This window comes from Dipodomys spectabilis, unplaced genomic scaffold (assembly GCF_019054845.1).
Source record: "Dipodomys spectabilis isolate Male_0828 unplaced genomic scaffold, ASM1905484v1 ptg000002l, whole genome shotgun sequence".
Lineage (NCBI taxonomy): Eukaryota > Metazoa > Chordata > Mammalia > Rodentia > Heteromyidae > Dipodomys > Dipodomys spectabilis.
The window spans coordinates 15,442,844-15,467,286 of NW_024870679.1; the positions used below are offsets into that span (position 1 = coordinate 15,442,844).

General features: G+C 39.4%; 1 protein-coding gene across 1 annotated transcript; it reads left to right on the forward strand.

Annotated features, from left to right (window-relative positions):
* The first annotated feature begins 571 nt into the window (after window positions 1-571).
* On the forward strand, window positions 572-24,443 carry Gclm (glutamate-cysteine ligase modifier subunit). Its single transcript, XM_042677077.1, has 7 exons — window positions 572-771; window positions 5,672-5,737; window positions 8,381-8,465; window positions 13,604-13,663; window positions 14,233-14,435; window positions 15,955-16,069; window positions 21,287-24,443. The coding sequence occupies exons 1-7, from the start codon at window positions 646-648 to the stop codon at window positions 21,454-21,456; spliced, it is 825 nt and encodes a 274-aa protein (XP_042533011.1). The 5' UTR covers window positions 572-645; the 3' UTR covers window positions 21,457-24,443.

Consider the following 24,443-nt stretch of genomic DNA (forward strand, 5'->3'; position numbering starts at 1 on the left):
GAATACAACAGGTTGAGAGGATGAAAACCTGCCAGCATTTCAAAGCTTTGGGGACCCTGGGCGGGCCTTGGGGCTGTCCCTGGCTAGGGAGGGTGTACGGCCGGCAGGGGGCGCTCCGGCCGGCAGGGGGCGCTCCTGCGTCCTACGCCGCGCTCCGGCGGCGCGGCCCGCGCCCTCCGCCCGGCCGGCGCCCCCGCCCGCGCCCGCGCCTCGCGCCACGCCCGCTGCGGGCCGAGCGCCAGTCTCCCGCGGGCCGGCGTCCCGCTGCCCCTGCGCGCCCCGCCCCGCCCGCCCGCCCGGCCCGGCCCCGCCGCCGCGGGCCGAGTAACGGTTACGAAGCACTTTTTTTTTCCCGCGGCGATTTCTGCTTAGTCATTGTCTTCCAGGAAACGGCGCCTTCAGTCTGAAACCGACGCCGCTGAGGCGGCCGCAGGAAGCCGCCGCTCCGCCGCCGGCCGCCCCGGCCGCCGCTCCGCCGCCCTCCGGACTTCCCGGCCCCGAGCGCACACCGGCCTCCGCCACGCGGGCCCGGCCGCTCGCGCTCGCCTCTCGGGCCGGGGCACCGCGTCCTGCCCGGCGGCCGCCTCCCCGCCCTCCCGCCCGCCGCCCCGCCGCCGCCCGGCTCCTCGGGCGGCCGCCGCCGCCATGGGCACCGACAGCCGCGCGGCCGGGGCGCTCCTGGCGCGAGCCAGCACCCTGCACCTGCAGACCGGGAACCTGCTCAACTGGGGCCGCCTGCGCAAGAAGTGCCCGTCCACGCACAGCGAGGAGGTGAGGCGGGGCCGCGGCGCCCCGGGCCCCGCCGGGCCGCGGGCGGGCGCGGGGCAGGTGCGGCGGGGCCGCCCGGCACCGGGGGAGCGGGCGTCTCGGGAGGACGAACCTGGAGGGTGCTCTGCACCCCAGGGCGCGGGGCTGCACCCCGTCTCCGACCCCTGGGGAGGGAGGCAGGCAGGCGAGCCCCGCCCGGGCGTCCCCCCCCACCTCCGGGCCCCTGGCCCCGCTCCTCCCGGTGAAGGAGCCCCGCCGAGGTCAGCGCGTGCTGGGCCACCGCGTATCCTTTCGACGTGGACGTGTACAGTGTTGACATTGGTCGCTCCGATGCTGCGAAGCGACTGGCTTTGGTATATAGAGAGGATGCTTTTTTTTTTTCTTACTAGAAATTAATCTGCCTCTTTTTTCTTCTTTTTCTCTTTTTCTTTTTGCCTAGGTGCAACGGGCAGAGATTAATCTGGAATTATAGGATGGTGACATATTGGTTGCTTTCCAATCCTGAGCCAGTAGTTAGCATTACCTGCCACTTACAATGTCTAAGGCACATTTGTAATGTGGAACAATTTCAGCACTTTAAAAAAGAAAAGAAAGAGAAAAGATGCCTGCCAGGTGTCGGTGGCTCATGCCTCTAAATTCTAGCTACTCAGGAGGCTGAGGTCTGAGGATCAGGGTTCGAAGCCAGTCTGGGCAGAAAGTCTGGAAGACTCGTCTCCAATTAACTATTCAAAAAACCGGAAGTTGAGCTATGGGTCAGAGTGATAGAGTGCTAGCCTAGAGCCAAAGAGACCTCAAGGACAGGGCTTAGGCCTGAGTTCAAGCCTTACAACCAACTTTTTTTTTTTTTTATTCCAGTGAATGTGACCAGTTGTTATGTGTGAACTGAAAATAAGTTGGGTGTGATGGTACAAGAGAGAAGGAAACAGACTATAAAAATAATTATAAAAATAATAAGCCTTTAAATACAGGAGCTATGTGAAAGCTATAGTCTCTGCCTGTGTCTGCATAGCTTTAAAGTTGAATAACAGCTTTCTCATCAGATCTTTATGTGGATGAACAGATAGCACTTGAAGACACTCAACATACAGCTATTTATCTCCCAGTCACCTAGTTTGTGAGAAATACAAATCTTGATGAAAGAATACATTTCTTTTTTCTTTTTAAAGTACTGGGGTTTGAACCCTGGCTGACACTCTACCACTTAAGCTACGCCTCCAGTTCTTAAAAACAAATTGCCTAAACTTTGTCATAATCTAAGTTACCAGCTGTAATGAGAAACTTTCTACTCTAAAAAGGTGGGAGCCAGCACTGTTCAGATGAGAATTCTTTTTTTTTTTTTTTTTTTGGGGGGGGGGTCCGGTCGTGGGGCCTGAACTCTGGGCCTGGGCACTGTCCCTCAGCTCTTCAGCTCAAGGCTAGCACTCTACCACTTGAGCCACAGCACCACTTCCGGCTTTTTTCTTTTTGCTTATGTGGTGCTGAGGAATCGAACCCAGGGCCTCAGGCATGCAAGGCAAGCGCTCTACCACTGAGCCACCTTCCCAGCCCCAGATGAGAATTCTTGATAGTAACTTTAATCAGTACCAGAATCCAACCGTGTCCTGTGTTCAGGCTCCAGCTAGGTTTGTATGTGTTGCTTAAACCATCCCACTTTCTTCCAAAGGGAAGTATTTATTTGGTACACTCACCCTTAGTTTCTTCCCTCACTAATCATGATTATTCAACATAGCATTATGCATGTATTTTGATGAGACTGGGTAAAATTTTCTCTTATCTCACCATGACACACTGATGTAGTTTACAGAGTTTTTGAGTGCAAAACAGTAAGAAATGCATTTTACTCATGCAGTTCATAGTTTTATACTTACATGTATATATCAATACATTAAAAAAAAACCAAAGATCTGACCAAAAGCTGTCAGTCATTGTATACTGTGTTTCTATTTTTTCCGACCATTTTATTTATTTATTTTTTATTTTTTGGGGGTCCTGTTGTGGGGCCTGAACTCTGGGCCTGGGCGATGGCTGTCTCTAAGCTCTTCAGCTCAAGGCTAGCGCTCTACCACTTGAGCCACAGCGTCACTTCTGGCTTTTTTCTTTTTGCTTATGTGGTGCTGAGGAATCGAACCCAGGGCCTCATGCATGCAAGGCAAGCGCTCTACCACTGAGCCACCTTCTCAGCCCCCGACCATTTTATTTTGGGGGAAAAAAATTGATTCACAGTTTGAAAATTTTGTTCACAGGACTACTTTTAGTTTATGGTGTTTTGTTTGTGATGCTTCATAAAAGTAGGACAAAATTGGAGAAACTAGACAAAGCTGAGGGTAATACTCCCAAAAAGTGGCAAGATGTTGTCCGGAAACTGACACCTTTTGAACAGGATAAATGTGTTTCATTTTTGTGTACAGGACTAACTACCAGAGCTCCAAATTGAGAAATGTATTTGAAAAGTGTCAGCTTTTTTAAAGAGATTTAAGAAACTGAGAAAAAAAATCACTCATAATTAAAACAAATATACACATTGGATAGAGTTTAATTTCTCTAAAAGGCCTAGTTAACTTTTTTTTTTAATTCTATGACCTCTGCCAAGATTACTTTTGTGTTTAATTAAAATCTTATTAAATATTGAATTTATTTATTATTAGGTCTTGAACTTTGAACTCCAGGCTTCCAGACACTCGCTGTTGGCATTCACTTCCAGCTTTCTGCTGGTTAGTTGAATATGAGTGGATTTATCTATAGGGGCCTGCCTTTGAACCTGAGTCCTATGAGCCTCTAGTACTTTGCCTTAAACTTTTTATTTATTTTGGCAGTGCTGAGGGTCTAAAACTTACAGAAATTTCTTTGTTGTGAGGGTATTTGACCGGTCATGTGGAATTTTTCAAATTGATCTAGCCAGAGGCTAAACTGTGGTGATATTTATCTTTAGTGATATTGTGTGTTTCTAAGAATGAAGAAAAACGGGAAACAAGTGCCAAGGTTAATGTTCTGACAGTATAAATGCTACTTACAAGATTGAAGATCACTTCGTAGTGTAGTGAATCTCTCAAGTAATGAAATAATTTTGTGTAAGTTTTCCAGAATCCAAGATAAATCAAATGTATGTGTTTAGAAAACAGGCCAATATATATATTTTTAAATTTTGTGCTGTACCTGGGGCTTGAACTCAGGGCCTGAGTACTGTCCTTGAGCTTTTTTGCTAGTGCTCTACCACATGAGCCACAGCTCTCCTAGCTTTTTGGTGATTAATTGGAGATAAGAATCTCAGACTTGGGCTGGAAAGATGTCTCAGTGGTAGAGCGCTTGCCTTGCATGCCTGAGGCCCTGGGTTTGATTCCTCAGCACCACATAAGCAAAAAGAAAAAAAGCTGGAAGTGGCACTGTGGCTCAAGTGATAGAGCGCTAGCCTTGAGCTGAAGAGCTGAGGGACAGCACCCAGGCCCAGAGTTCAGGCCCCACGACTGGACCCAAAAATAAAAAGAATCTCAGACTTTCCTGCCCTGGGGCTGACTCCAAACCAGAACCCACTGATCTCAGCCCCCTTAATAGTGAGGATTATGATTGAACAGGAGCTACCTTGCCCTGCCCTGCCACCTTTATCATTTTGGATTGAGGAAATCTTCCCTGAAAGTCTTACATAGGTAATGAATCATCTCAGATTTGAGTCAGAGCACTCTTGATAGAATTGTTAACTTCTAATTTGTCCTGCTGCCTTTCACATTCACTAAATAATTCCCCTCTTAGTTCCATTCTCTTCATATTTTTGCAAATATGAGAAAATACAGAATACTAGCCTTTGTGAGACTGGCTCATTTCACTTGACATATTGAACTCTAATTCTACCCTTTTTCCTGCATACTTCAATAGGGTATGTGTGTGTGTGAGTGAGTGTGTGTGTGTGTGTGTATGTGTGTGTGTGTGTTGAGGGAATAAAACTTTATTGCTTATATATACATTAAACTTTCTGATTTTTAGGTGAGTAATTCTGTGTGAGTGTTATCAACCAATTTTTTAGTGTACTGATGAGTTTGATTATAAATATACCTAACAAAAAGATACAGGCCTTATATTTTGAATTCAAGTGGATTATTGTAGGTAGCACAGAAATTATTGTTTCAGCTTGTCAATCTTAACCTAGGTGATTCTGTACTTTTTTTTTGTCGGTCATAGATCTTAAACTCTAGGCATGGGCACTGTCTGTGCTCTTTAGCTCAAGGCTAGTGCTCTACCACTTGAGCCACAGAACCACTTCCAACTTTCTGGTGCTTAATTGGAGATAAGAGTTTTATGGGCATAATGTTCCTGCCCAGGCTGGCTTTGAGCTGTGATCCTTAGATCTCAGCCCCCTGAGTAGCTAGGATTACAGGTGTGAGCCACCTACGCCCAGCTGGTTCTGTACTCTTAAATGGATAAATGACTTGTTCTTTGTATTATCTGTATTAAGTTAACTTTTGTCAGAAGCAGTCATCATTTAGATAATGAGTTCACAAGTTTATGGCTAGAACAACTGTGTTCAGGGCCTGCATGTAGTTACTCATTCCTTTTTTTCATTGATTGCTCAGAGTGCAAACCCCGTGACTCTGGTTATCTTTAAGGCATTGATTTAAAATTGCTAGAGTTGGATAATTAATGTTTATAAATCAGTTTAGTCATGGAACAGCATATTTTCTAATTAATAGACACTAGAGTGCCTGGCATGTATGAGCATAAATATTTTGGGAAATTTTTGTTCTATCATATGTGTATAGGTCTTCACTAATTAAGTGAATATACTTGGATTACTACCAAGTAAGTTCAAAATACGCTGACATGAGACAGAATATAAACTAATATATCCTTATTGTACAAGTATGAGGATAGAAGAGCCATTAGTTAACCTTTTAAAAATGCATTCTTTTTGCAGCTTCGAGATTGTATCCAAAAGACCTTGAATGAATGGAGTTCCCAAATCAGCCCAGATTTGGTCAGGGTAAGTGAAATGGGCATGCAGATATGATACAGGATAAAAGAGAAGTAAAGTGAGCAGGAAGTGAATATCTTCAGTTTGGGGAGGGAAATCAAATAGGCAGTTAGCCCTTAAATCCCTTGTGGCTCTTTTGACATGCTAGCAATCTGATCTGTAGGAATGGGTATAAAGCATAAAATTCACTCTTAAACTAGCATTCTTCTGCTCAGTTCCCATCCTAGTTTCCTCACTCCAGTGTCATTCCAGTTGACATTTGTTCTAGTAGAGGAATGATTATCCAATGGCTTGGTTGGTAGATTGCTTTGTAGAATATTACCCTGGAAATATAGTCACTAGAAATAATTTTTAAATGTTAGTTTCTGATGAAATAATAAGGAACTATATTCCATTAAATGCTAGGATATGACTGAAATGCTAATATATAAAATACCCATCTAAAACTACTCTGATAACTCAGCCAAAGGTTCCTATCAAATACAAACTGAATGTCCTAGAAAAACTTGTTTTGTTGGGTACACTACAAGTTTATAACTCTATAGCTGTTGATGTCTGATTAATCTGTGTCTGAATCAGGATGCACTCTACATATGCATGATTTTATCAGCTCTGAACTCCAGATTTATGCCAGTATTGTGATGTGCTCATGAACTATGGGAAAGTATTTTCTGTTTGCTTCATTAAATGTTGTTATGTTTTTAACTGACATATTAACATTTGTCATCCTCATAACATTATTCACTAGAATGCAGTAGAATGGTCCTTTTTATTGCATTCAGGTAAAGATACATTTTGGTTAAACATGTTTGTTGATTACAAAACAAAATAGATTCTTGTCATATGACCCAGCAATGTTGCTCTTGATATGTGTCCAGAGGATCTGAAATTTCTGTCCACAAAACAGCATGTAGGTATTTGTAGCAGATTGAAGTAATCAAGGTATCCCTCAACATATTAATAGATAAAACTATGGTGTGTCGACAATAGAATATTACTCAGTGACAGAAGTTAGCTATCAAACCATCAGTATGAAGGAACCTTAAATGCATATTATTAAAAAAAGAAGTCAAATTTGAAAAGACAACAGTGTGAAATTCCAACTATTTAACATTGTAAGGAAAGTAAATCTATGGAGATAGTAAGTAACAAGGACCGTGGTTTCAGGAGTAAGTGGTAGGGAAGGATGAACAGGTGGGACACAGCATTTTATGGCCCTGTCACTACTCTGTGATACTGTAATGGTGAATGTACGTCATTGTATATTTGTCCACACTAATAGAACGTATAACATCAAGAGCAAACTCTAGGACAAACTGGACTTTGGTGATTGTGATGAATATGTGTACACTCATCAGTACAAATTACCACTCTGGTGAGGATGTTGATAATAGGAGGAAATGGATGAGTTCAAAAAGGAGGTAAATTAAAAATCCCTTATCTCAATATTGTTGTGAACCTAAAAGAGTCTACTAAAGACATAAATCCATTTACAGGTTAAAGGTCAGTGACATTAAAATCCAAGTCATGGAAGTGGTTTTGTGGCTCAAGTGGTAGAACACTAGCCTTGAGCTGGAGTTGAGGGACAGCGCCCAGGCCCAGAGTTCAAGACCCAAGACTGACAAAAAAAATTAAAATCTAAAGCAATGAAAACTATTTTTTTGAGTTTATAATTAAGCCAAGGTCTCATGCCCATTGTCCTAACTATGGGATAGAAAGGCTGAGAATGAGAGGATTGAGGTTGCAGGCCAGCCCAGGCAAAAAAGTCCAACAGACTCCATCACAACCAAAGAAGCTAGCTATGATTGTATGTTCCTGTTATCCTAGCTACAATAGGAAGCATAATATAGGTGGATTGGAGCCCCAACAAAAATCGAAACCTTACTTAGCCAGCTGGGTGCTGATGGTTCATGCCCGTAATCCTAGCTATGCAGGAGGCTGAGAACATAGGATCTCAGTTTGAAGCCAGCCTGAGCAAAAAAGTCTGTGATACTCTTATCTCCAATTAGCCAGCAAAAAGCTGGAAGTGAAGTGTGGCTCAAGTGGTAGAATGCCAGCCTTGAGTGAAAAAGTCAAGTGAGGTCATGAGGCCCTGAATTCAAGCTCCAGTACTAGCACTGGGAGGAAAAAAAAAAAAGGCGTTTCAGAATAACCAGTGCAGGAGTTGGAGGCATGAATGAAAGTAGCAGGTACCTAGTTAGAGTCCCAATCTCAGACCAGAAAGAAAAAATAACCATTGCAAAATAGGGCTAGAAACATGACTCAGTGGTAGAGAGTTTGCCTACTAAAGGTAAGGCCCTGAGTTTAAATCCCCAGTACTACAAATATGTACATATACTTAATATAGAAACTTTCAGGTTTCTAATGTTACTGCAAATGAATTTTTAAAAGTAAGATTACTATGCTAATATTTACGACTCCTCACCTTCTTGTTTATTTTTAATTTTTGTGAGTCAGGCATCCTGATCAAAGTAAGGTACTTTTTCATACAAAATAAGAACACATAGCATTTTACCTTTGTATCACAGTTTTACATAAGTAAAGAATCCTTTTGTCTTATGAGTTCTTTTCAAACACTTTATAGACAATAGAAAATGTTGTGATCAGAAACATTAATTTGTATTTATTACAAATATCCTATGTTTGTTATAGGAGTTTCCAGATGTCTTGGAATGCACTGTATCTCATGCAATAGAAAAGATAAATCCCGATGAGAGAGAAGAAATGAAAGTTTCTGGTAAAGTCCAGCCTTTAAATTCATTCTCTTGTACAGTGGGAGTGTAGTGAGTGTCGTCAGACATGGGACAGGCCTTCCTTTGCTCCTGGTAACAGGTCTTTGTGGGAATATGAATGTTGACTCTTGAAGGTACTTATAGGAAGTCAGTGCTGACTGCTTTAGTGGAGTCAAAGTAAAACTTAACTTCCTGTTCTTCAAATAATTTATGTGTATTTACAACAATAAAAAGGTTAAGGTAGAAGAAATAAAAAGATCAAGGGAAGACTTGAGAGCACTCTACTTTAAGCAAACACAGGCCTTTCCTTCCTGGGGAGATACTAGTAAGAACTACTTAAGTTGCCTGAAGTAATAAAACAAGTTACATTTAACCACATGCAGTGACCACAGTAACAGAAGTGAAAGGCTGTGCTGTTATGGCCCTAAGCATGTAGTCAGCTTAGCAAAGTCATTGAAAGCTGGAATTCCTGAATATGTAATTCTGCTAGTATATTTTCACACTACCAAGTATTTAATCCATCTGCAACTTCTTCATATGTAAAATGGGATGGATTCAGTGAAATAACATGAAAAGCTCATGCTGACATAGTAATTACCACAAAGTAAGTGCTAGGTAGCTATTATTAACATTGTTATTGTTGTGGCCATTGCTAATCATTGAGATGGGCATGCATCTGAGTTAGGGCTGAGGCACTAGTGGTTCATACATGTAATCCTAGCTTCAAAGGGAAGTGGAAAACAGGAGGATTGTGACTTAAGGCCTTCCTAGGCAATCAAAAGCATGCCACATTGATGTTTGCCTAACATTCCAATTATGTGGGAGGCGAAGGTGTGGAAGATCACAAGCTCAAACTAAAAAATTCCTATCAGAACAGCAGAAGTTGAGTGTGGTTGCAAATGTCAGTCACCCCAGCTACAGAAGGAAGAGTAAATAAGTGGATTGTAGTCTAGGCTGGCCAGGGCAAAAAAACAAGACTCTATCTCAATAATAACCAAAGCAAAGAGGGGGGGGGGGGGGGGAGGATGGAGGTGTGGCTCAAGAAGTAGAGCATCTGCCTGGCAAGACTAAAGCCCTGATGTCAAAATAACGACAGTACAAGCAGACGCCGGTGGCTCACACCTGTAATCCTAGCTACTCAGAAGGCTGAGATCTAAGGATCTCAGTTCAAAGCCAGCCCGGTCAGGAAAAGCCATGAGACTCTTATCTCCAATAAACCACTCAAAACCGGAAGTGGCACTGTGGCTCAAGTGGTAGAGCACTAGCCTTGAGTTGAAGAGCTGAGGGACAGTGGCCAAGCCCAGAGTTCAAGCCCCACAACCAACATAAAAAAAAAAAAAATGACAGTGCAGCCAAAAAAAAAGAAAAGAAAAGAATAGTGCAAAAAGAAGGAAGAAAATGATCAGGACCATTGTTTTCTGATCCCAATAATAACTATTTAGTGTCTTGCTTTATGTCAGACACTGCACTTGTCATTTTATGGATATTATTTCCTCATATAATTATCAAGGCTTGCAAGGTAGATCTCTTACTCCTATAACATAAGTGACATAAATAACTTGAGATTTGTCATATAGCTGGATGTGTTGGCACACACCTATAGACCCAACTGCATAGAAGTCTAAGACAGAGGAATACTGAACCCAGGAATTTGAAGCCAGCCTTGTCAGCTAGTTAGAAAAAAAAAAAAGTGGTCATGCTACCGGTAGTTGCTTGACTAATTCTCACAGGTATGCCTAACTCCAAAATCCATATCTTTTTGTTAATTTCACATTGCTGTCTGTGTAAGAAAGTAAAATGGATATTCCCTCTGTAATCCATCATGATGTAAATTCATCTTAAGATCTCTCACGAGTCAGGTAGTTCTTAGTTACTGTAGTGCTTGAGATTTTTGATGGGTTTTGCTCCCCCTCTTTCTAAACAGTCTTCATCCTTCAGAGAAGCTGTTTCTGATGGCATAAATTCATAAATTGAGGGATAGTGGTGGGGTCTCATAATATGATTATGGGAGCTATAATTGGATCAAATTAGTAAATATTGACCTATTTGATAAGGGACCTATATTGGTTTTTCAAGGGAAAGCATTTTAGAAAGACTAACAGTAGGGGCTGGGAAGGTGGCTCAGTGGTAGAGCTCTTGCCTTGCATGCCCGAGGCCCTGGGTTCGATTCCTCAGCACCACATAAGCAAAAAAGAAAAAAAGCCAGAAGTGGCGCTGTGGCTCAAGTGGTAGAGCGCTAGCCTTGAGCTGAAGAGCTGAGGGACAGTGCCCAGGCCCAGAGTTCAGGCCCCACAACCGGACCCCCCAAAAAAAAAAAGACTAACAGTTAGAAAAGGAACAACTGGGCACCAGTAGCTCACACCTGTAATCATAGCTACTCACGAGGCTGAGATCTGAAGATGGGAGTTTGAAGCAGCCCAGGTAGAAAAGTCCCCCTGAGATTCTTACCTTCAATCAACCACTCAAAAACTGGAAGTGGCACTGCGACTCAAAATGGTAGGGCACTACCTTTGAGCAAAAAAGGGCTCAGGCCCTGAGTTCAAGCCCCATGACCCACCAAAAGAAAATGGGAGGGTGGCTCAGTGGTAGAGTGCTTGCCTTGCACATCTGAAGCCTTGGGTTCAATTCCTCAGTACTATATAAGCAGAAAAAGCCAGAAGTGGCCCTGTGGCTCAAATAGTAGAGTGCTAGCCTTGAGCTGGACAGCACGCAGACCCAGAGTTCAGGCCCCATGACCAGCAAAAAAAGGAGAGAGAGAAAAGAAGGAACAATGATAAGGAATGCACAAGAACATTGCTACATAAGTTAAATGCTCATCTCATCACTTTAAATAAAATAAAGGTACTACATTATCCTGTTTGCCCATTCTCCTTTCTCCTACAGTTCCCACCTGTTTATCTATTGAGTAAACTTAGAATTTTTTTTTTTTTTTTTGCCAGTGCTAGGACTTAAACTCAAGGCCTAAGCTCTGTCCCTGAGCTCTTTTGCTCAAGGCTAGCACTCTATCACTTTGAGCCTCATGGACTTCCTGCCTGGGCTGGCTTCAAATCTCAATCATCACATCTCAGCCTCCTGAGTAACTAATAGCTAAGATAACAGGTGTGACACCAGTACCATGAATTTAGACTTTTGAACAGTGAATATAATATAAAAGTTAAGTTTAAGCCGGGCGCCGGTGGCTCACGCCTGTAATCTTAGCTACTCAGGAGGCTGAGATCTGAGGATCGAGGTTCAAAGCCAGCCCAGGCAGGAAAGTCAGTGAGACCCTTATCTCCAATAAACTACTAGAGAACCGGAAGTGGCAATGTGACTCAAGTGGTAGAGCACTCGCTTTGAGCTGAAGAGCGCAGGGACAGCGCTAAGCCCAGAGTTCAAGCCCCACGACCAACAAAAAAAACAAAAAAAAGTTTAAATAAAGCCAAAGCCCTGGCCTTAATATATTTATGTTTTCTATATTGAAAACTGCTTTTACTTCCTCACTAACCAAAGTAATGCATAATAATGTGGCAATGCTCAGGCATGTGTTATGCCTAAAAATTTTAATAAGTACAGATTGAGTTTCCTGCCAGGCACTGGTGGCTCACACCTGCAATCCTAGCTACTCAGGAGGCTGAGATCTGAGGATTATGGTTCAAAGCCAGCCCGGGCAGGAAAGAAACTCCGTGAAACTCTTTACCTCCAATAAACCATCGGAAAATTGGAAGTGGCACTGTAGCTCAAGTGGTAAAGCACTAGCCTTGAGCTGAAGAGCTGAGGGACAGCGCTCAAGCCCAGAGTTCAAGCCCCACAACCGATTTAAAAAAAAAAAACAACCAGATTGAGTTTCCTTTATCTGAAATGCTTGAGATTCAAAGTAATGGGGATTTCAGAGGTTTGGGGGTTTTAGACTAAACTGGTGAACCAGACCACCATCTTCTTTAAAGTAGATGCTCAATATAATTCAACCATAACAATAAACTAATTTAAAAATAGAAAAAAAATGTTATAACCTGCTTCTTATTTCTAAAACCTAGAATATAATATCTGAAAATGATTGTATTAGAAAGGTAATATTGTAGTTTTTTTTTTTTCAATTTTCTTCTCATGTATTTTTTTTTTTGTCAGTCATGGGGCTTGAACTCTGGGCTTGGGCACTGTCCCTGTGCTCTTCAGCTCAAGGAGAGCACTCTACCGCTTGAGCCACTGCGTCACTTCCAGTTTTCTGAGTGGTTTATTGGAGATAGGAGTCTCACGGACTTTCCTGCCCGGGCTGGCTTTGAACCTCGATCCTCAGACCTCAGCCTCCTGAATAGCTAGGATTACAGGCGTAAGCCACCGGCACCTGGCCTCCTCTCTTATTTTTAATTTCATTTTTGTATAGATTTTAGTTTATTGAGCACTGTGTTTATTTTATGGTTTATTTTCTCCATTAATGTTAATTCACAAAAATTACATTTCAGCTGGATGTGGTGGTGCAGTATCTATAATTCTAGTACTCAAGAGGCTGAAGCTGGAGGATTTCCAGTTCAAGGCTAGCCTGGGCTACATAGTGAAATCCCATCTCAAAAAAAGCAATTTTTTATATATGTGTGTGCACATTTATGCACATATATATGTATATGACATATTACGTACATACTTAAAGTAATTAAGCTCTTTATCTGAGCTGCTTTGTAATAAATGCAAAATTAATACTTGATTTTATTAGTAAACATTTGTTGGACAGCTACCATATGATTTTAAAACTATAGTGGAAATTATGTTTAAAATAAAAAATGTAAAATTACATGATTAGGAAAGCTGGGGACTAGTGATTCCCACCTGTAATCCTAGCTACTCAGGAGGCTGAGATCTAAGGATCATGGTTCAAAGTCAGCCCAGGCAGGAAAATCTGTGAGACTTTTATCTCGTTCACCACCAGAAAACCAGAAATGGAGCTGTGGCTCAAAGTGGCAAAGCGCTACCCATAAGGGAAAAAGCTCACAGACAGCATCCAGGCCCTGAGTTCAAGCCCTATGACCTAAAAAAATAAAAAATTATGTGATCAGGAAAGGAAAAATAATTCAGGATTATCTATATGTTAATATTATATATTGATATTGATATATAGTAGTAAGATGTGTGCCCAAATGGAGTAATCAGTTTTGTTTTCTTTGCTACCCAGCAAAACTGTTCATTGTGGGATCAAATTCCTCATCATCAACTAGAAATGCAGTTGACATGGGTAAGCAAAAATTAAAACATTTTTCTTAATAGTGAACTTCAAATTTGTGTATAACTTGTGATCAGCTCTAGGTAAAAAGGAGAATAAGCTGATTCTAATTTTACCTTTTAAAGTTTTAGCATCATTTCTTAAGCCGTCTATTGAATTGTATTGAATTATATAGGTTCACATTTTGGTTAAAAATAGAAAAGTAAGCTGGGTGCCCATGTCTTACTCCTGTAATGCTAGCTACTCAGGAGGCTGAGATCAAAGCCAGCTTAGTCAGAAAAACCTGTGAGACTCTTATCTCCAATTAATCACCAAAAAGACAGAAGTGGATCTGTACTTGTGTTAGAGCGCCAGCCTCGAGAGCAGGAAAACTAGAGCAGGGAAAGTAGGTTCTTGCAATTTTTTTAAAGATGAAAATGTTCCAAATTATGAAGTAATTATTTCATAATTTAGAAAATCAGTTATTTAGAAAAGTAGTGAATGATCCGGATGGTATTCAGTGGAATACCTGTGGACATCAGTGCTACTTGTTTTTATTATGTAAAAAACATCCATCCTTTGTTTCTTTATCCTCTTGCCAGCCTGTTCAGTCCTTGGAGTTGCACAGCTGGATTCTGTGATCATTGCTTCACCGCCTATTGAAGATGGAGTTAATCTTTCCTTGGAACATTTACAGCCTTACTGGGAAGAATTAGAAAACTTAGTTCAAAGCAAGAAAATTGTTGCTATAGGAACATCTGACCTAGACAAAACACAATTGGAGCAGCTGTATCAGTGGGCACAGGTAAAAGATGGCCAAACTCTGAGCCCTCTGAGAAGGAACTTGACTTTCCACCTTTGCTACATACTTTGAGCCTTATGCACATAGTACATGCCTACTGTGGGAATCTCTTCCAAACATGGGCACTGTGAGGCCTGAAAGTTTTGGGTAGTTGAGGGTTTTTAATAGAGCTGAATATTAATCCCATTTAAAAAATGATAATTGGGGCTGGGAAGGTGGCTCAGTGGTAGAGCTCTTGCCTTGCATGCATGAGGCCCTGGGTTCGATTCCCCAGCACCACATAAGCAAAAAGAAAAAAAGCCGGAAGTTGCGCTGTGGTTCAAGCAGTAGAGCACAAGCCTTAAGCTGAAAAGCTTAGGGACAGCACCCAGTCCCAGAGTTCAGGCCCACGACCGGACCCAAAAAAAAAAAAAAAATGATAATTGATGGAAGTATGGCAATTGCCCAGCTGGACACAGTGTGAGGTCCTGAGTTCAAATCCCAATTCTACCCAAAAAAACAAAAAAAAAAAAGGCATTAGAAAATGTGTGATGAGCCTGGCACTGTTGGCTCTCGCCTGTATTCTGAGCTATTCAGGAGGCTGAGATTTGAGGATCTCAGTTCAAAGGCAGCCCAGACAGGAAGATCTGTGAGACTCTTTATCTCCAATTAACCATGGGAAAAGTTGAAGCAGTGCTGTGGCTGAAAGTGGTAGAGAGTTAGCCTTGTAATAATCTATTAAATTACCAGGGAAGTTATTTGTACTTTCTTTTATTTCATTCTGAGCCACCACCATTGCCTCCTTTTTTTTCTTTTCTTTTTTCTTTGTTTTGTTCATAAAGGAAAGGTGTTTAGTTCATGATTCTGGTTTTGTTGGGGTTTTTTTTGTCAGTCTGGGCTTGAGCGCTGTCCCTGTGCTCTTCAGCTCAAGGCGAGCGCTCTACCGCTTAAGCCACAGCACCACTTCCTAGTTCATGATTCTGAAGGCTAGAAGATCAGATGACTGCCTCTGGTGAGCCTTAGCCTTCTTCATAAAGCTTTCAGAGTTTCTTACAGGCAAGAACATCATTGACTTAATAGGTAGATATGGCAAGAAATAGCTGGATAGACTTAGATGATCCAGGATTTATCTAAAAATCTACCAGTGCAACTACTGTAAGTTACCTGATTCTTTTTCAAAATCTGTGATTATTAGCCATATTTTACATTTTGGTACCAAAAGTTCCTACTCATATTTGATCCTTTACCTTTAACATGTGTACCCAGCACACTTAAAATTATGTTTATTTCCATGGCAGATGTACTAGATTGCTAAACAGTTCTAACAGGAAATGTTTGTAGCACTGTATTGTATTTTTCTTCCTCCTAGAGCTACCTAAATATTAACCTAGGTTTGAGAAGCACAGGTTAGTGAAAATATTCATGTAAATATGAAGCATTGTAGAATGTGATTTTTCACATATGCTAAAATTAAGCCCTGTATTGCTTATTACATCCTACTTTCTGTTTTATTTAAAGACTTCATGATTTTATTTTCTTCTAGGTAAAACCAAATAGTAACCAAGTTAATCTTGCCTCCTGCTGTGTAATGCCACCTGATTTGACTGCATTTGCTAAACAGTTTGATATACAACTACTGACTCACAATGATCCAAAAGGTAAGACTGATTGTTTTCTCTTATAGAGATTAATCACAAACTTTTGTCTTGACAGGAGCTACTTGCTGATGGTCTAGAGAAATGTTGCTCAGTGGTACAGGGCTTGCCTAGCATGTGCAAGGCCCTGTATTCTTCCCCAGCATGGGAAATTTAATTTTGAATGTGTGCAGTGATAAATTAGAATGTTGTTGTCTAGAACTAGTCTTTTTCTTTTTTTGTGTGCCAGTCCTAGGTCTTGAACTCAGGACCTGGTTGCTATCCTTGAGCTTTTGTGCTTAAGCCACAGCTCCACTTGTTCTTTTGTAGTTAATTAGATCAGAGTTTCCTGGACTTTCCTGCTTGGGCTGGCTTTGAACCTTGATTCTCAGATCTCAGCTTCAAAATTTAATGGGCATCATGAGAGGAATCAAATACTTTGTTAATCACCACTATTAAGACATATCTATGAGCCAGGCACTGGTGGCCCATACCTATAATCCTAGTTATTCAGTTATTCCCAGCCCCTGCAGGGAAGTCTATGAGACTCTTACCTCCACTAAATTTCCAAAAAAGCTGGAAGTGGAGCTGTGATTCAGGTAGTAGGGTGCTAGCCTTGAGCAAAGGAAGCTTAGGGACAGTACCCAGCCCTGAGTTCAAGCCCTAGAACTGGCAAAAAGGAAAAAAAGAAAAGACATATATATGGTGCAGTCAGAAACATTATTTGATGATTAATGAGAATAGCTTGTATACTTTCTGTAATTACTGGAGCTTGAACTCAGGTTCTCAAATTCTCTCTATGCTTTCTTATTCACAGCTGTTACTCTACCACTTAAGCCATGTCTCTTACCTAGTTAGCATTTTTGCTAGTTTACTAGATACAGAGTCTCTCATACTTTTCTGTCCAGGCTAATTTTGAACTATAATCTTCCAGGTCTTGGCCTCCTGTATAACCAGGATAATTGTAAGTGGGATCCACCAGCACTGGGCTAGAAAGAAACTTTTTTTTTTTTTTAATCAATACTGCAAAATAAGAAGGTTGGAGGAAAAAAGTTTAACATAACTTACAAGCAAAAATATTTCAAAGGGGCTGTTTGTTTACTATTTTTTTCATATAAGGAAATTTTGGTTATAAGTGGGAAATGTCTTGTTAAAGTTTTAAATCTCTGACTTTTTTGTAGAGATTCTATTTCAATAAATACTGGAAGAAAAGTTTGGAGGTATAGTTCAGTGATAGATTGCTTGCATAGCACTCACAAGGTTTGATATCCAGCACTGACATGTATATATAAGTGTATGTATACATATGTATATATAGAAAACATTTAAGCAAAACATTCAGCTTTTACTGTCATGTCTAAAAACATAGCATACTATGGGTGAACTGAGTTTTTTTTTTCACATTAATTCTGAATAACCTAAGAACTCTACTATTTATCGGCCAATCTCATTTTTATACTGTTCCATCAGAAGAAGAGGAGGCATTTTAGTAGTTATTACTTTTAAATGCCAGATACTATGCTAAGTGCCTTAGACAGACAATCTATAATCTTTACAATAACTAAAACTGTACATTTAATCAATTATGAGACAGAGCCTCAAAGTTTAAGAAACTAGCCACCACCTACCTGGCATAAGACAAACTTTGAACCTAGACTTAGGTTCTGTATGAATTCAGAACTCATCCACAGTGCTGTACTTACTATCTTCCTGATTTACAATTTGTGTTGTATTATTGCAGTCTGAAAACTTTAACTTGTATATTTCCATGTAAATGACAAATAAGATTCTGTAAGTGACTTGCTTCCCTCCTCCAGTAAAAGCTTTTGCAAGCAAATCAGTAGGTTCATTAAAATAATGTTAGTGGGCCAGGTACCAGTGGCTTATGCCTGTAATCCTAGCTATTCAGGAAAGTGAGATCTAAGGATCACATTTCAAAGCCAGGCCAAATAAGAAAGTCTGTGCGACTCTTACCTCCAATTAACTCCCAAAAAGCCAAAAGTAGAGGTGTAGCTCAAGTGGTAGGGCGCTAACCTTGAGCATGAAATCTCAGGGACAGCACCCAGACCCTGAGTTCAAGCTTCAGGCCTGGCACCCAAAAAAACCCATAATAATAATGTAATAAAAAGTCTGAGTTGCTATGATGATTTATTTTGAGATATAAGCCAGTATTTCTATAACTGGCACATATAACATCATGGAGCTGTTTACATATGTGTGTATTTGTTTAAATAACTCCTACCTTTTTTTTCCAATAGGTAATATGAAAAGTCTGGTAATTTATTTCTATATATCTACATATTGGCTTTTAGATTATGTGCAAATATGTCATTATTGTTGCAAAATATCACATGTTTATGAGGAGAGGGATTTTTTCATGTTCTTATATTACTATTTGATAGTGCTTGTCGTTTTTTGTTTGTTTTGGTTCTAAACCTGGATAGACTTTACAAACTAATTCCATCTATGAATATTCAGACACCTGGCTCTATAAAGCAGTTCATTTGATTCTTCATGTTTACTTCTGAAGAGTGAACAGAGTTGGATAAATTTTAAAATATATAATTAGTAAATAACAGTTTTCAGATTTGTGTTGTTTTTATTTTAAGCAACTAAGTTGTAAAATAATTAACTCCTAATATAGAATTTTGTTAATATTTTACATGAAAGTCCTCCATTCTAAAATTGCCCTTCTTCCTCAGAATAGATGGGGTTTTTTTCCTTCATTACCCACTGTCCTACAAGTTAGAGTGGTTTAACCACCCACATTAAGGGTAAAACTATGAGATAGATGATTCTGACTTTTTTCCCCAATCATGAGGGTCTTTTTTTATTGTTTTATGTTTTTTCCTGGTTTTCTGGTGGTTAATTGGAGATAAGAGTCTTATGACTTTTCCTACTTGGATTGTCTTCCAACTGCAATCCTCAGACCTCAGCCTCTGGAGTAGCTAGGATTACAGGTGTGATATACTAGCACTGGTTTTGTTTTTGTTTTTGTTTTTGTTTTAATTTAGTTAGTTAGTTAGTTGGTCGTGGGGCTTGAACTCTGGGCCTGGGTGTTTTCCCTAAGCTCTTCAGCTCAAGGCTAGTGCCACCTGAGCCACAACACCACTTCCTTATTTTATTTTTTATATTTTTAAACATTATTTTTATGTCAGTTTGTGGTTCTCGCTATAGAAACTTATCCCTTTTCATTTGCTTTCTTCTCCTTCCATTCCCATTAATTCTAATCTGTATCATACTACTCTCTCAAGGACCTCTTCTTATTACTCTATAACCAATTCCCTTTTAATAATGCTTTTCTAGTAGATATTTGTTTTCTATTTGTGTAAACTGTTTAATATCTGTGTGCTCTTAGGTAAGTTATCTTTACTTCTCACTGTTTTCCCTATAAACGTAGGGGCACAATAGTGGCTAACACATAGAGTTAACATGTGGGCTAAATGAATTCATATATAGTACTTACCTAGAAAAATGTCTGGCAAGGGCTGGGAATGTGGCTTAGTGGTAGAGTGCTTGCCTAGCATGCATGAAGTCCTGGGTTCAATTCCTCAGCACCACATAAACAGAAAAGCCTGAAGTGTCACCCATGGCTCAAGTGGTAGAGTGCTAGCCTTGAGCAAAAGAAGCTCAGGGACAGTGTCCAGGCTGAGTTCAAGCCCTAGGACTGGCAAAAAAAAAAGTCTGGCACAAAATAAGGCTGAGAGGTGGGGCATAGCTCAAGCAGTAGACTGATCTAAGCTCAAAACGCAGTACCACATTTTTTAAAAATACCTAAAATTTACTGAGCATCTACTATTAATATGATACTGGTTCTAGTATCATAGCAGTTTACTTGGAGGTAGGTGGGGCTTTAGCATCTGAAAATCATACCTATTGTATGGTTGTCCTGACCCTCATGGAATTTTTCCATCTTGATTGATTGATTCAACAGACATTTGAGCACCAGCCAAGTACCTAGCATTATTTTGGGTACTAGACATACATTACCAAAATCAGAAAACTCCAGTCATCAAAGAATTTATATACTAATAGGAGGACATAGATAATAAAATAAGTAGGAAAAATGGTAAATGGTAAATGCTGTGGGCAAAGTTGGCAAAAGAAGGAAAAGAGTGCCATCTTAGGGGTGATAGTTTTAGATAGGATGGTAAGGGAAGCCTTTACCATTAACCAGAGATTTCAAGAAAAGAATACACCACATGAATACCAGACAGAAGAGTATGAAGGGAAGAGAGGACACCTGTCAGAGCCCCCGCGGTGGGAATGTAAGATTTTCAGATACATGAAGGTCAGAGTGAGTCAACTCATTCTATAAAACCTAATGTATTTATTTTCCACACATACTATATTTTCCCATTATTAAATATTTTATAAATTATTTTAAATAACACTACTATATATATTTAGAGAGGCCCACACACCCAGAAAAAAAAGTTGTAAGAAAATACTTGGTAACGGAAATGATGTATTGTCTCCAACTAGTAAGGTTATGAGTATTTTTCCTCTTTTTACTTCCTGTATTTTCCCTTGTTGTCCATTAGAACTCCCTGGAGATCTTCAAAAAACACAAATGTCCAGGTTCTACTTCACCAGAAGTTACCATTAAATAGGATAGGTAATAGCACTAGACACTGAGGTAAACAATATTCTATTTTATATTTAGTTCTGGGGCTGGGAAGGTGGCTCAGTGTTAAGAGTGCTTGCCTCACATGCATGAGGCCCTGGATTCGATTCCCCAGCACCACATAAACAGAAAAGGCCACAAGTGGTGCTGTGGCTTAAGTGGTAGAGTGCTGGCCTTCAGCTGAAGAGCTGAGGGACAGCACCCAGGCCCAGAGTCCAAGACCCATGACTGACAAAAAAATAAGTTGTGTGTGTGTGTGTGTGTTCACTTCTGGAGTGCTTCTTTTCTTGTGTTTAAATGCTTACCTACATAAAAAGTGCTTCTGACTAGGCCAGTGGGTCACGCCTGTAACCCTAGCTACTAAGGAGGCCAAGATCTGAGGATCATGTTTTGAAGCCAGCCCAGACAGAAAAGTCCTCTTGAGACTCTTACTACTGAAAAATGAGAAATGGTTCTGTAGTTCAAAGTGATAAAGCACTAGCCCTGAGCAAAAGAGCTCAGGGACACCACCCAGATGGCCCTGAATTCAAGCCCCACCACCACCACCAACAACAACAACAAAAAGTGCATTTGTTTTCAAACTTAATTTGGGGTTTTGTTCATTGTTGTTTTAGAGCTGCTTTCTGAAGCAACTTTCCAAGAAGCTCTTCAGGAGAGCATTCCTGACATCCAGGCACAGGAATGGGTGCCACTGTGGCTGCTGAGATACTCCGTCATTGTGAAAAGTAGAGGGATTATCAAATCAAAAGGCTACATTTTGCAAGCCAAAAGAAGGGGTTCTTAACTACAGCTTGGGTCATCTTAATTTGCAGATCTGTATTTTTCTTGAATATAAGATAAAATTGAAATGTATAAAAATCTAGCTGTTGCCTATAAAAAGTGTCATTGAGGCAAATATTCTTCAATCTTTCTTTTGGCAGTATGTTGTCTGTCAAGTTTTGAATACTTCTCGTGCCTCCTTATCAGTCCACTCACATGAACTATTATTTTCATTAAGCTATTATTTTCTAATTGAAATCTATATAGAAAATACTTACAATATATTTTCCTTTATTTTTATGAGTAACAAAAATCAAGAAGATTGGTTGTTAGATATATTTTGGCTTAGTATCAGGGTAATGTACATACATATTTTTATTTCCAAAATTCATTAATTGCTTCTACTCTGTAGTATAACTAAGCAATTTAATTACAATTGTTAAAACAAATATTGGAAGATATTTTTCCTGTTATTGATAAAATAATTTTTTCTCAGAATAACTGGAGCAGCTGGGATCTACTAGTGAGGTAAATAAAATTCATTCTTCAATACATGAATGAAACAAAAATTTTTTACGTGTCCTTCCTTGCAGTTTAGTTACAATGATATAACCATGTATTCTTGTATTTCTCTTCCTATTAGTTAGAGACACACCAAAGTTAAGTCTAGAAAAGGGATTAGAAATTTCAAAATTATCATTTAAGTGTTTTACAAATGTAGTTCTTATCGTCTACAGATTTTCTACATTTCTTAATCCATCCTTGGTATATCGCTATTCATTCAGGGATACCTGAGTCAATTGCACGTGCCATGTGCTTAGCACTTTGGGCTCTGAAGAGAAGGACACAGGGGCCACAGATTAAGTTGTAAAACATGACATATTTGTTCCCCATTAGTAACTGACCTGAAGGAACTAAAACCAGACAAAGATGAGAGGGAAAAAAATCTTTGATATAATTCAGGGCCAACATTGTCTATTTAAACAACTTTGTTTGAGATGTCGTCTTAAACTTTATTTCGTATTTGTGCTGGGAACTGAATCCAGATCCTTGTATATGCTAAGCACATACTCTAGCACTAAACTACATCCACCTTACTCTTAACTACTTTAAAATAGAACAATGTAATCAAAACTTTAGAGCTAAAACTCAGTAATTCAGTTAATTTCTCACTAGTTTAAAAAATAGAAAATTACAAATAAATGACTTTTGATATATACTAAAGGTCTTCTTTGCTTTATAAATTTTTATCTATGACTGAAGCAATTTAAACATTTTTTTAAACCTCTTGTACCAATATTTTAAAACCTAGACCAAATAAAATTATTTTTGTTCAATTTTTTTCATCTTAGGGAAAAGAACTATGGTTCCATATTCAAAATACAGTAGAACCCTTGCCTAAGAAAGGTTTTATGGCTTACTGGTTAGATAATTTAAACATTAGAATTATAATGTGAAAACTGATTTACCTGCTAAAACTTGTTTAGACTTTGCGCTACTTAAAGCCTTCTAGTCTTTCCATAAATTGTGTGCAGTATTATTAAATATAATTTGGAAATGTACAATTTTTTCATATAAGTCTTCACATGCCCATTTTATTTTAAGATCTGTGTGATGAACTGGCTGGGCTATTTTGATGGGGAACTTTAATATCACATTTATTGTCTTTTAAAATCTAGGCCTTAAAAGCTGTATATTTTGAAGAATTATTTTGAAAATTGGGGGGGAAACCCTTATATTACTAGTGTATCCAAATGTCAACAGGAGTTTTTTGTGACCTCCCTCTTCCACTTTTGAAAAAGAAACATCATAAATTCATTTTTGTGAAGGGGATCATATATAGAATTTTCTCTATCTTTATTTTTTCAGAGCTGAGGACCAAATTCAGGGCCTTGCACTTGCCAGGCAAGTGCTCTTCCACAGAGCTAAATCCCTAACCCCATGTATAGAATTTTCAAATTAGCTTTTTTGTTCCTGTTTTACTCTCTATAACCTTACTTAATGACACTTTAAAGGCCTTACAATTTTTCAGGCTGATGTTCATAGAACTTTTTTCATGAGCTTTCAGAATATGGTCATTACTTTTCAGATATTTAAGGACAATATTTAAAAGCCATAAAATGAAGAGTGGGTAATAGTACAGATAATTGCTTAAAACTGAAACCTAAGTTATCAATAGTGTACATCACAGATACGTTTACTGGGATGATATGAATGCAATGACCTGAGGCAAAAAGAATATATATATATTTAATTTTTCCCAGTAAATAAGCTGTAGCTTACTACACTTCCAAAATACACTAGAGCCTTACTTTAACACAATGTACTGTGACTTGGAATTTGTTTTACAATGAAACTACCTTTAATTCCCATGGAAGAAATCATACTCACCAGAAGAACCAACTGTTTTGTATGAATGGTTCTGACTTTTTTTACACCAGAGCTAAGTAGGATCTTAATCTTCAGTGACTGAAGGTCTAAGGCTCATTTAATTATGTCTCTGTAAGATTTTCTTCCTAGGTTTTCCACTTGGTGTTTGTGGTCGTTGGAAATGTAAACAACTGATATATTCATTGTATATTATATTGGCTGACAATTCCTCTTTCTGCCAAATGTACCTTTAGAGAAATATGAAACTGTTTTAATGAGAGTTTAAATCATTTGTGTCATTGTTTTCATACTCAATACGCCAACTTAGGATTCTAAACCTTTTTTTCATCATTAACTTATGTACCACATCTTATTATATCTGTCTTTTCCCCATAAAAATGGTGATGAGATATGTAGATTTTATTTTTTTAAATATGTAACATGACTTTTATTAATACTTTCACAGTTTTCAGAAGTAGAGATACATTCAGAAGGGAAAGTGTTTTAAATTAGATCATTCTTATGTGTCCGTAGCAGTGTACTAAAAGATAAATGGCAAAATTATTATTTAAATATCTACTATTTTTACTTTTTCCTATTATGAACTGAACTAAAATAAAACGTGAGTTGTATGTTTTTAAA